We start from the raw sequence: 12,811 nt of genomic DNA, 5'->3' as shown, positions 1-12,811 counted from the left end.
TGTTTCCATGTTATGTTAATAGCCTCTTGCTTTTTCATTCCGTAGTCCATTTGTCTGGCATTGTGTAAACATCACTGGGACTACAGCAGTACTCTACTGCTTATGAAAGCTGGATATTAGGTTGTTTTGTTGAGAAATGAGTGTCATGCAAAACATTTAAAATGAATCTGGATTTCAAGTAACGATGGAATGAAATTGAGATGCCTGACAAGATGCCTTTTCATAGCTAATAATGTGCAATAACTAAAAACACATTTTCACAACATATTACACTGTATCAACATTTCTTCGCATGTTGGAATTGCATGTTTGTGTGTGCCGCTGCTAATGTCCTGTTCAGTCATTCCTGTCACATCAAGTGTAAAATGAAACTGAAGCCGAGCTCTAAGAAGGTGCAGCCTCGTGCCAGCATGACATTTCATCTAATAGAATTTAAAGCAGGGCAAGACACCTCTAGAATACCAAACAAATATTTAAGAGAGGTGCAAGGGTGAGGGGCTGATCTCACATCTAAGAATGACCTCTCCAATATTATGCCACAATATGCTGACTGACTGGTATGAGAATTTTTTTTAAAGATATAGAATAGAAACAACATTTTTTCCCCACCCTAGCCCTAACCCCGAGTTATAGAAACAAACAAATAAAAAAAAGCCCCTAAATACATAATTATAGAGTAACAAAATGGGCTGAGAAAATTTAAGAGAATTCCAAGATAAATGCAAGGTGTTTTCTAGAAAATTTAGTTGTAGCATGTATGAAGGTAGGCAGGGCCGTTTCTAGGCATAGGCGAGCTAGGCGGTCGCCTAGGGCGCCACCAGCTGAAGGGGCGCCAATGAGCGCACGTACTGGCACTTTTAGCAGGGTTGTGATAAAGAGTGGCACGGTCACCCTGAAATATGACTGCCGCCCCCACTGGATCCCCCAACATTATTGGGCTAGAGTACTGTCAATCTGACGATGAGAGGGGGGGGGGGGGGGCAATAGGGATTTCGCCTAGGGCAAATTGGCTAGAAACGGCCCTGAAGGTAGGCCATGCTACAGTAAAAGTTAATAAGGAGTATTTGAAATAAAACAAACAAAACCAAACAAACAATAAATAACTGAATCAAGCATTTTCAATTTGAGCATGTAAAATAAACCAAAACTAGATGATTTAGTGGTTTGTTTGTTTTAGGCTTTTATTTTTGTTTGTTTTTGTTTATTAATTTTCTTTTGTTTTTGGCTTTCTTTTGATTCTCGTTTTGTTTTCTGCTTTAATTTTTGAGACTTTTGTTTTGAGGGTTTTATGACTGCTTTAATTTTTGTTTTGTTTTGTGTTTGGCTTTGCTTTGCTTTTTATTTTTGTTTCTGCCTTTACTTTGATTCTCTTTGATTCTAGTTCTGTTTATTTTGTTTCTGGCATTACTCTGCTTTAATTTTTGAGATTTTTGTTTTGAGGGTTTTATTTATGACTTTGCTTTAATTATTGTTTTGTGTTTGGCTTTGCTTTTTATTTTAGTTTCTGGCTTTACTTTGCTTTGATTGTTATTGTGGCTTTAGTGTATCTCCAGTTTACTGTTTATGCAGAAATAATTTTTGCCAATTATGACTTCTTGTAAAGTCAAAACATTATGATGCAGTGACAAAAAAGGCATTTATTTGATATTCCCTGAACCTTGTTGCTACAAAGGACACAGATAATTCATTTTTGTGACTGAAAAACTGAACATCATAAAACCACATTCTTTCAAAGGCCAAACCAATTTGCTGCTTTACACTAGCAAAGCTAGTATTTCCTTTGCTTGAAAGAATATAGCAAATTAATTACTTCTGTGAACTCCAGAAAACGAATCTACTGCTTGAACACATAAGCTAAATCTAAATTCATGCCACATATCTTTTCATCTGAAAGATACATTGAGTGAGAAGCAGAACTGACAGGCAGCGATAGCTTATCTGTAATACATGTGGACAACATTCAGCCGTTGAGGAGGTGGGGGAAAAATGACTTATTTGACAACAGCACTTCAGAGTGGTGGCCTTTGTGTGAGTGTTCAATCTCTCACGAACCTCACAGAAATGTTCAATTAGGAGTTTCTATAGAAATATGAGAAAAAAACATGTATGTGTTTTTGCAGGTACATAAAACTGTTGTACAATCACAAGACCCCAGTATTGTACAGCTGTTTCATAGGCTTAGCTGGCTTATATCTGTACCATCAAAAGGCTTAAAGGGGTCATGACTGCCTTTTTATTATTTTGTACTGTTCTCTGAGGTGTACTTATAATGTTAAAAATTTTGACATCAAAAAACGTCATAATTTAGAAGCAACAGGCTATTTTTCTGTCCTGTTTTGACCCCCCTCATCAGAATGCATAGTACAATGACATCTTATATGTCAAAAAAAAAGATCAACGGAAAACGGCAAGACCCCTTTAAAGCTCTGATAGAAAGGTTGTAAGGTAATGCCCTGTTTAAACCCCTCAAATCACACAATCATGTCCACGACACCTATACAAAATATCTAACATAAATATTCAACAGTTCTGTCATTTGCTTACTGAAGAAGGCTTCTTACAGATGGCACAGGATTGAATTTATGCAAATAGCAACATCACTGCATGTCTTTCTACCTCTTTGAACCATAAAGGAGACTTTTGAAGCCTGTCTTATCCACTGAAAGCTTTGAAACATGGTTTATGTTTATATACATTAAATTAAGTGAACAAATTGAAAAGACGAAACATCCTAAGTAGCAGAATTACAAGCTGAACATATTCAAAAAAACAGGCACTATACAGATCAGTATTCATTGGTTTCTTTAATGTTTATGACAAGAATACTACAAGTGTATTTGTAACTTTTTTACTTCTAAATTTGACATTTGTCACACTGGCAAGCTCTGTCACGTCCGTAAAAGCACAATTTCTTCCATGGGTAATGAACAAACCGCATCATTTCCTGCCAAATGAGGCTGGAGGCAAGCGATGCCTTTTCAAATGTGATCCAGAGTAACATGTCTGCGTTTGAATAATGTAGGCCTTGCTGTATTTATAATGCACTTCTCCCCTTTTCCCAGTAATGAGTGGCATGGAAAGGGCACAGCATGCCTGCTCTTTTATTAAAACAAATGAAAGATCCATTATCACACTGAATAGTCAGACCCTTTTTCTCCTCCTCCTCCTCTTCTGCCTGGCAGTAATGTAAGGGAAGGAGGAAGGTGGAGGGTGTAAAAGGTAGAGCCTGTCATTCATTAGCCTGAAGTACTATTCAAGTCAAGCCATGATTTGAAGCCTTAATGAAAAGGCACGCCGACTTGTGTGACCACGAAAGTTACAAATAGCAACTTTTAAGAAACTAGACGTCAAATTGGTTTATTACAACTATGGAAAGAGTTATTTTGTAAATATTTTTTACATAGTAAGTATATTATGAAATGCATCTTTTATTATTTTCTTTAGAGCTTCTTTAATCATACTGTTGTATAGTTTTGTTTAGCTACACAACTGCAGGAATTTCATCTCATTGACACTGTCATTATCTGTCTGCAATAACAGTTATAACAGAGCTCAAAACAACCATTGATGAAACACAAAATATGAAGAAAAAAGCCAAAATATGATGTTTTCCATTCATTTGCCTTTTCTTCTTAAAATGGAAAATGAAAATCATATATTTTTTAACAGTATTTAAACATTTAATTGGACTTTAAGTAGACATTATGTATTTAAGACATGTAAAACTATGCTTTATGAACATATTAAGTGTGTGATCTTAAAAAAAGAGAGATGGAATATTTTGTGAAAGATCAAAGATCAATACCTAGTGGTTCGAAATTTTGGGGCAGAACAAATCGACAACATCCTGAGAGTGTATATCTTTGAGAAGGGGGCTGTGACGGCAGCTCGGTAAGATTTGTGAGGTCCTCTGACAGATTTGGAGCCGCAGCAGTGCTCAGAGTTGACACCTCAGGGCTGGACAATAAATAAGCATGTTCATCGTCTGTGACAGAAAAGCACTGGATAGTCACATCCTGGGCTGGCGACCTCCTCCGACCCGATCTCTGGGAATAATTCGTAGCTCCGAGCCGTGTTTCAGGAACACATTTCCTGTAGAATTAGAGAGATATAACATATTATATACAGCATATGACACATTGTATGATTACAGCTAAAACTATAAATAAAGGTCTGTTCAGTGGTTGATTGGTACAGCTTGGTTCCCTTCCGAGGGAACTTCAAACTGCGTCCTCTAGAGGTCGCTATGGGGAATGCCTTCAGCGTGACCGGAGTCTGAAGCATACATATAATCACGACAATAACATTGGCTGGCGACAACCTATGAAGTCATTACCTGGCAGCTGCATCAGTTGACGGTCTCTCATTGGGCCCTGCTAGACTGCCCCTTCTAATCTAGCGCTGCCTTCTGGTCGAGCTGATAAATGCTCCCCTCACTGCGAGGGTTGGCTATGAGCCTATCGCTCCCAGTTTGTGCTTTGAGGGCCCGCCTCAGCTTGAGAGCCGAGAGCGCTGCTCCAGAGAACTCCATATGCAACAATACTGAGTTGTTAGGCCCGTCCCTGTTGCCTCCTTGGTCAGTTGCCTCTATGCTGGGATCAACTATCATGCACGTTCTCTGGGCTAGAGCTCCTCTCGCTGAGGCGTTGAGTGGCTCAACACTCCTTAATTCCACTCTGCAGCTCGATAGATGGTCAGGCCCACGGGACCTCCCTGTCACACTGCCCTTATGGTCGTACCAGTAATCGCCCCTCCGTGGAGTGGGCTTGAGCACACTGCGTTCCCTGAGGTACGCGTGAGATGTGTGTCTGCGGAAACCCTTCCTGAAAGCTTCGGCTCTGAGGACCAGTAGCTCTGTATGCATGAATGGCTATCGGGCTCCATCGTCACAGAGAGCAAGAGATTGCGTCCAGTTGCATCAGTTGACCATCTCTAATTGGGCCCTGCTGGATTCCCCACCTTCTAATCTAGCTCCGTTGTGCTCTAGGGCCCGCCTCAGCCTGAGAACTGAGAGCGCTGCTCCCGAGAACTCCATATGCAACAATACTGAGTTGTTAGGCCCGTCCCTGTCGCCTCCTTGGTCATTTGCCTCTATGCTGGGACCCTGTTGTTCCCTGTTGAAATGTGCGATCCCCTTTTCAGCTGGATCCCATTTCTGATGTACCAGTTGCGGTCAATCTGCTCCCCGGACATGGCTGTGCTCCCCCCACTGCGGGAGGGTCTTTTATGAGCTCGCCAGTCCTGGGCAGGTTATGTGAGTTCTTCTCTCTACTTGAGAGTTAGGTACTTTGCCCCTGGGCTATTGATAGCTTCAGTCGAGCTGGGTTCCTCTCCCTTAGCTAAGGGTCGAACCCTCCGCTCTTTGAGCTCTGTGACAGCGACATCAGGTAGTTTGGCCGCTTGCTGCCTTCCTGATTAGTTGCCCCTATTTGGTCGAGCCTAGCAGTGCTCCCCTCACCTTGGAGGGTTACCTTTGAGCATGCCGCTCCCATTCGAGCGTCTGAGGCCTCCTCTCACCAGGTCCTCCACTCTTGGAGCTCCATTGAGCAGCAGCCTCAGGTTGTTGGGCCTCTCTCTGCCTCCCTGTTAGGCTGCTCTCTTTGTTGGTGAGCTTAGCAGTGCACCCCTCACCTTAGAGGGTTACCTTTGAGCACGCCGCTCCCAATTGAGCATCTGAGTCCCCCTCCTATTTTTGGAGTTGGGCCTCCTCTCCTTTGAGCTCCGATTAGCAGTCATGCCAGGTTGCTGGGCCATCTTCTGCCTCCCTGGCGGGCTGCTTGTTGAGTGAGCTAGCTGTGCTCCCCTCACCATGGAGGGTCTCTTTTGCAAGCACACCGCTCACTTCTGAGCATCTGAATCCCTCTCATTTGAGAGTCAAATCCTTCGCTCTGTGAGCTTCGCTGGGTAGCACATTAGGACTCTGCCTTCCTCTTAGGCTGCTCTCTTGGTGAGCTCAGCAGTGCTCCCCTCACCCGGAGGGCTATCTACGAGCATGCTGCTTCCCAGTCGGGTGCTGGTGTCCCCCTCTTGGTCTGAGAGCTGGGTGCTATGCCCCTTCTAGTTATGCATGAACAGATGCTCCAGAGTCTGTTCTGTGACTGCTATGGTTGAGTTGGCGATACTCCCCTCACATGGAGGGTTTTTCTATGAGATACGCCTTTTCAATCCACATGTGCTCTTCACACGCGGCCTCCTGCTGAATTAATTGTCACTCCCTGAGCGTGCCACAGTCACGTAGGGTTTCTAGGCCTGTCTAAGTGACAGTTTCGGTTACCCCTTAGTAACAGTGTTTCTAAATCCATGCTATGGTAAGTGCACACGCTGAGCTTCTGTGCCCTTTCTAAAATCCACATTGTGGTAAGTGTGCACGCTAAGCATTCTACGCACTTTCTAAAATCCTGTATGGTAAGGGTTACATGCTGTCAGCCTCGTTCCCTTTTTCTGATTTGAACTTATGTATCCCTGTTGATACATTTCATTGTCATGTTTGGATGTATGCTTCAGACACCGGTCACGCTGAAGGCGTTCCCCATAGCAACCTCTAGAGAACGCAGTGTCTCATTCCCTTCTCAGGGAACCATGGTTACATACGTAACCTGAGACGTTTTCCTCTCATCAGAATTCATGAAATCATACCAAAGCACTTGTATATTGTATATAAGCAACAAACTGTGACTCACTCAGTTCCCTCTGATATAAGTAACTCACTCAGCGCATAAAGCAAAATCTATTCAGGTGTCTGCGCTACATTTAGTATGTGATTGTATAACTTGCAGAGCTGAAGGTACATATTTCTATAATACACACACGCTGTATATTCGGGTCAGGCTAGACATGTTGCTACTATAAAACTAATGAATCACAGCTCATTTGACATTTAGGTCTCAACCCATGACATGTATGAAAGATTACAGGCCATTTTCATGTGATTAGATGCAGCACGGCACTCAGGGAGGAAAACACTGACAGAACGCCACTGGGACAGCTTATTAGAGACAGCAAATAATGGATTACAGAGACGGCTCCAGCGGTAAATGACTAGTAAAGCAGGATGGAAAACATCTGTAAAGAAACATTTAGTCGGGGGAATAAACTCACAACAATGAGGAATTGTATAATTGAAGCACATTATAAATATTCATCAGCTAATTTCTGAAATTAACATGCAAAGCCTATTGATGGAGTCAATCATTAAATCTCTCTTATTTTCAATAACTTTTTTTTTTTAAAACATGGTTCCCAGGGAGGGTTATGGAAAACCTGAATAATATGGGACTTTTAAAAATGCGATTAATGTCATGTAACGTAATTAAATCTTAAAATGGCATTGTCATTTTTATAAAGAACATACATTTTTCTAGTTTTGTCAATCTCTAAAATATTTTATCATAACATCAAAATTGTGAGTAAAACCATTTTTAAATATCCTTATCCTTAATCCTTAAGACAAGGCTGGAAGAGTCTTGTAAATGCATTGGATAATGGATTACAGACATAGACAGTTCCAGCATTAAGTGACAAGTAAAGTAGGATGGAAAACATCTGTAAAGAAACATTTAGTCAAGGGAATAAACTCACAGTAATGGGGGATGGTATAATTGAAGCACATCATCAATATTCATCAGGTAATATGTGAAATTCACATGCAAAGCCTATTGAAGGAGTCTCAGGAAATCATTCGATCTCTCAAAAGGTCCCCAGGTGGATAAACATGAACAATATGAGGCAGTAAACAGAAGGATCCATTCATTTGCATGTCCGTGATTATGAAGGATAGGCAGGAAAATCGCAGCCACGCAAGTAAACAGTGAGAGCAAGATGAGGTATCATTTCATAAGATTGCTATGAGAAAATGCAGGGAAAAGGAAGCTTAAAAAACATGGAAGGTGGATTGAAGCACCAATAAACTAAAAAACAAACAAATATCACTATTTCCAGTCCTGTGTGACATATGGATATATCTAAATAATTTACGGCTGACAAAATGACATTAATTACAGTCAGATGCTGCTGCAGAGAGCAGCCCTGATCGAGTGAAGGAGCGTCACCGACCTGCTGTCTGTGCCGGGTTGATTCCGATGCCATCTACACAAATAATAATCACAAACAACATCAGCATCACAATGTGAGTACATACGCAAAACAATCATTATTAAAGACAATCAATGAATAAGACAGATAGCCAAGAGCAGAGAAAGCCTTTACGTGCTAAAACGCTGAACAATCACAATTCAAACAATCCCATTTACAATATCTGTCCTGTGTTGTGAGTGGTGAGTTATGTCTTCGTTCTGTTTATGATTTGTTTAATAATAACTCATGACACAGCATAGCCCCACAGTCTCCCTCTCTAACTATATAATTGCACAACAGCTCATTTTGAGTGAATTCATTACGTGAAGGATTCAGCAGATGTTTTGTCTGATTCATGAAAAACAACCAGTTTGTAATTTGATCTATAGTGGTTGTTTTTTTTTAGCGCAGTTGACAAAGAACCCAAACCAATGAAGATGCGAAGGTGATGTGAGAATCTGCCAGAGCATTAAATCAATTTAAAAAATGAAAAAAAAAAAAAAAAAAAAAATTAAAATAGGCTAAAACAAAAACCAAGATAAAAAGATCCCATGGTTTGAGAAATCCTGATTATTTTAGTTTAATTAGTCAAAAAAAATGAGAACATCTGGTTTAAGGATTTGACCAAATATGAGCGTTATGATGATGATAATAATATCAACAACTTACCGTTTGTAATGATGGCACTGGTGGCTGCTGGCACTTTAAACTTTAAATGCAAGAAAAAAAAAAGAAAACAAGTTTTATTGTTCAATCCATCAACAACTTATGCTGACAGCCAAATATGTCCCATAAACAGCCCTGCACAGTCCCTCTGTCAAGCAAGGATAAGAAAAAAATCAACTCGAGTCTGTATTTGCATCAGGTGATTTAAAGAGTCTGTCCTACAGAACAGAAGCCTTCAAACGTGAGGAAAGAGCTCTCTGGGCTGAGCTTAGAAGAAACTGTCACTGTCACAAAGAGCCACTGAAAGGAAAAAAAAACTGGCAAATTCATTCTGAAGGGGCTTTAAAAAAACTTGCCGGGTGACCTGAAGGCATTTCTACACCCTTGAACAGCATAAAACTGATGGGGAGCAAGAATCCAGGCTAGTGCCAGAATTAGTGATCAGAAAATCAAATGTATAACTATTTATATTGCACAAGAATGCATATTTAATTAATTAATTACAGAATTTTGTGGGAGTTTATTCAGTTTCTAATTCTCCTTTGCCTATCTTTTGTCAGGAGGATGAAAGATCACATAACCATAACCTGAAGTGGGAATACAAAAATTGTTATTGAGAGGGTGAAAAAAAGCTGAAAATAACCCTGTGCATTTTTAAAAAGGCCCTTTATCATTCTTTCTGGCTTCCACTTGAATCTAATCACGAACATATCGATATCAGCCATTATTTGTGTTTTTTTTTTCATTAATGTATCAGCTTTATATTAGACTTTACTTTTTACGTTTAAATAGTTGGTCTATACTCTTTGCCAATGCAAGATTTCAAAAATCAAGTGGCCAACGCTGATACAGCAAAATAGAATAAATATATTGTATATATCTAGATATAATTTAATGGCTATTATTGAATATTAAAATATTGATAATGCATTGCTGTTATCTAACAAATAACAATAATAATAATACTATTATATATATATAAATATATGTGTGTGTGTGTTTGTTTTTTTACAATAATTTAAAATCATATCAAATTACATGGGTTAATTAAGCTTCACAATATATCAAATTAATACATCGTATTAGAAAATAAACAATATTGGCCAATCTCTAATGTGAATGCCAATTTATTATTTAAACAATAAAAATGTCTAAAATCAAGTCTTAAATAATCAGATTGATTATCAGCAAAAAATTATTGTTATTCCCATTAATCATATTCTTGCAGTCAAACTAACATTGGCTCTAGTTTCATTGAGACCGTTAGCCAAATGTATTATATGATTCTGCATTGATCCTGTTCTGATTTTTACAAGAGAGGCTGTGGACACAGAGATAAGCCTGAGTGTGTTTCAAATGAGAATAAATCATTACCTACTCAAAAAAGACTACACTATTATTGCTATAGGATACAATTGGCTAGGATCTGGCTAGGATACAATTGAGCTAAAGTTCACATTATGATCTATGCTATGATCCAAGCCAATTTAATAAATTATTGCACAGAATTGAGCAAATCTGACTGAGAGTCAGTAATGCTCCAACCATTGTAGAGAATTACTGTTATCATATATATATATTTTTAAACTATTGTCAGTCAGAAGCACAATGGCAAATGCATAGTGCTACATTTAAGCAGATCTCTCAAAAATACATTTTCACATGAGGTTGCAATAAGACTATGAACATTAATTAAAAACAAAAAAAGATGAATCAACTCACCTCTTCCGCTGCAAATTTCAAAACTGCCGTGAATGGTGTGCTCTCAGGTACACTTAATCTGAAATACAATTATGCCAATGAATCTTGGTGCAACAGTAACACACACACACACAATGAGAACCACCCTGTGTAAAAAGCATTAGTGAATGTGCCTTGTCAAGAAACAAAGCTCAAACACACACACACACACACACACACACACACACACACACAAATATTGAGAACTACCCTGTGTAGAAAACATTAGTGAATGTGTGTCCAGAAACAAAGCACAAATAATCTTACTGCCTAATTCTGTTTTAAACCAGAGCACATTAAGAAATATTATGCTTTTTCAAATTATTCTCTGGTCATCTTAACCAGCCACTCCATGAGATCAAAGATATTTGCTAAAACTTGGCATGTGAAAAATCATCCACAATGGCTGGCAACCATCAGCACTGCAGGTGCTCGGAGCTGAGCAGGGAAATCAGCCTGTTTGAATGGCCCTTGACAGACTACTCTCACCCAAACAGCACGTGTGTCTGCCATCCATCAGACACAGTATGACATCCATAGATTACCACTGACCATAGCACTACTATAGTGATTGCAACCAATATAGCAGACACATGAAGAACCCTTTTTTTCATGCACTGGTCAATTTTGAGGTTTTTGGCTATTTTTCTTCCATAACATGTCATGCTTCTTTCAGACTAGGGGAAGAAAATACAGTTTTAATAGTTTATTTTCCAACAGTTGATCTATTTGCATCTGTAGATCTGTAGGTCTCTTTAAAGACTGTTTCCTCAAAATGATGCATATACAGCGGGTAAAATAAGTATTGAGCACATCACCATTTTTCTCAGTAAATATATTTCTAAAGGGGCTGCTGACATGAAATTTTCACCAGATGTCGGTAACAACCCAACTAATCCATACATACAAAGAAAACAATACAAATAAGTTCAGAAATTAAGTTCTGTGTAATAAAATGGAATGACCCAGGGAAAAAGTATTGAACACGCTTACTGAAATTTATTTAATACTTCGTACAAAAGCCTTTGTTGGTAATGACAGCTTCAAGACACCTCCTGTATGGAGAAACTTACAGAACTACAGAATTTACAGAAACGTCGCATGCATTGCTCAGGTGTGATTTTGGCCCATTTTTCCACACAAACAGTCTTTAAATCTTGAAGGTTCCATGGGCCTCTTCTATGTACTCTACTCTTTAGTTCTTTCCATAGATTTTCTCTTGGATTCAAGTCAGGTGATTGGCTGGGCCATTCTAGCAGCTTTACTTTCTTTCTCTGAAACCAAATGTGACCCTGGACAACAAAACCAGCCATAAGTGTCAAATTTTCAAAATTGAGATTTATACATCATCTGAAAGCTGAATAAACATGCTTTCCATTGATGTATGGTTTGTTAGGATAGGACAATATTTGGCCTCAATAAATCTGAGGGTGCAAAAAAAAAAAAAAAATACTGAGAAAATCGCCTTTAAAGTTGTCCGAATGAAGTCCTTAGCAATGCATATTACCAATCAACAATTAAGTTTTAATATATTTACGGTAGGAAATTTACAAAATATCTTCATGGAACATGATCTTTACGTAATATCCTAATGATTTTTGGCATAAAAGAAAAATAGATAATTTTGACCCATACAATGTATTTTTGCCTATCGCTACAAATATACCTGTGCTACTTATGGCTGCTTTTGTGGTCCAGGGTCACAAATGAGTTTCCTTGGCTGTGTGTTTGGGATCATTGTCTCGCTGGAATGTCCACCCTCATTTCATCTTCATTATCCTGGTAGATGGCAGCAGATTTTTATCAAGAATGTCTCGGTACATTTTTCAATTCCTCCTTCCTTCAATTATATGAATTTTGCCAGTGCTACACCATGATGTTTTGGGGTGATGTGCAGTGCCATTTGACCTCCAAACATGGTGTGTATTATGGCATCCAAAGAGTACAATTTTTGTCTCATCTGACCAGACTATATTCTCCCAGTATTTCACAGGCTTGTCTAAATGTTGTGCAGCAAACTTTAAACGAGCTTCAACATGCTATTTTTCAGCAATGGAGTCTTGCATAAGCGTGCATACAGGCCATGGCGGTTGAGTGCATTACTTATTGTTTTCTTTTAAACAATTGTACCTGATAATTCCAGGTCTTTCTGAAGCTCTCCAAAAGTGATCCTTGGCTCTTGGACAACTCTTCTGATAATTATTTTCACTCCTCTGTCAGAAATCTTGCGAGGACGTGGTGGTCGTGGCCGGTTTATGGTGAAATTATGTTCTTTCCACTTCCGGATTATGGCCCCAACAGTGCTCACTGGAACATTCAGAAGTATAGAAAT

General features: G+C 39.1%; 1 protein-coding gene across 1 annotated transcript in view; it reads right to left on the bottom strand.

The window, feature by feature from the left end:
- Window positions 1–2,774: 2,774 nt before the first annotated feature.
- LOC107693922 (ubiquitin-fold modifier 1) overlaps window positions 2,775–12,811 on the bottom strand; it is a 12,654-nt gene continuing 2,617 nt past the window's right edge. Inside the window, exons 3-6 of the mRNA XM_016493468.1 lie at window positions 10,462–10,519; window positions 8,743–8,782; window positions 8,053–8,085; window positions 2,775–4,092 (exon numbers count right to left, since the gene is read on the bottom strand). Of these exons, the coding sequence (XP_016348954.1) occupies window positions 4,010–4,092; window positions 8,053–8,085; window positions 8,743–8,782; window positions 10,462–10,519 (214 nt within the window). The 3' untranslated portion in view covers window positions 2,775–4,009. The remainder of the gene's footprint in view (window positions 4,093–8,052; window positions 8,086–8,742; window positions 8,783–10,461; window positions 10,520–12,811) is intronic.

Source organism: Sinocyclocheilus anshuiensis, unplaced genomic scaffold (assembly GCF_001515605.1).
Source record: "Sinocyclocheilus anshuiensis isolate Anshui unplaced genomic scaffold, SAMN03320099.WGS_v1.1 scaffold694, whole genome shotgun sequence".
NCBI classification, from domain to species: Eukaryota; Metazoa; Chordata; class Actinopteri; order Cypriniformes; family Cyprinidae; genus Sinocyclocheilus; species Sinocyclocheilus anshuiensis.
The sequence above is the reverse complement of the archived record's forward strand: the minus strand, read 5'-3'. Positions and strand labels throughout refer to the sequence as shown.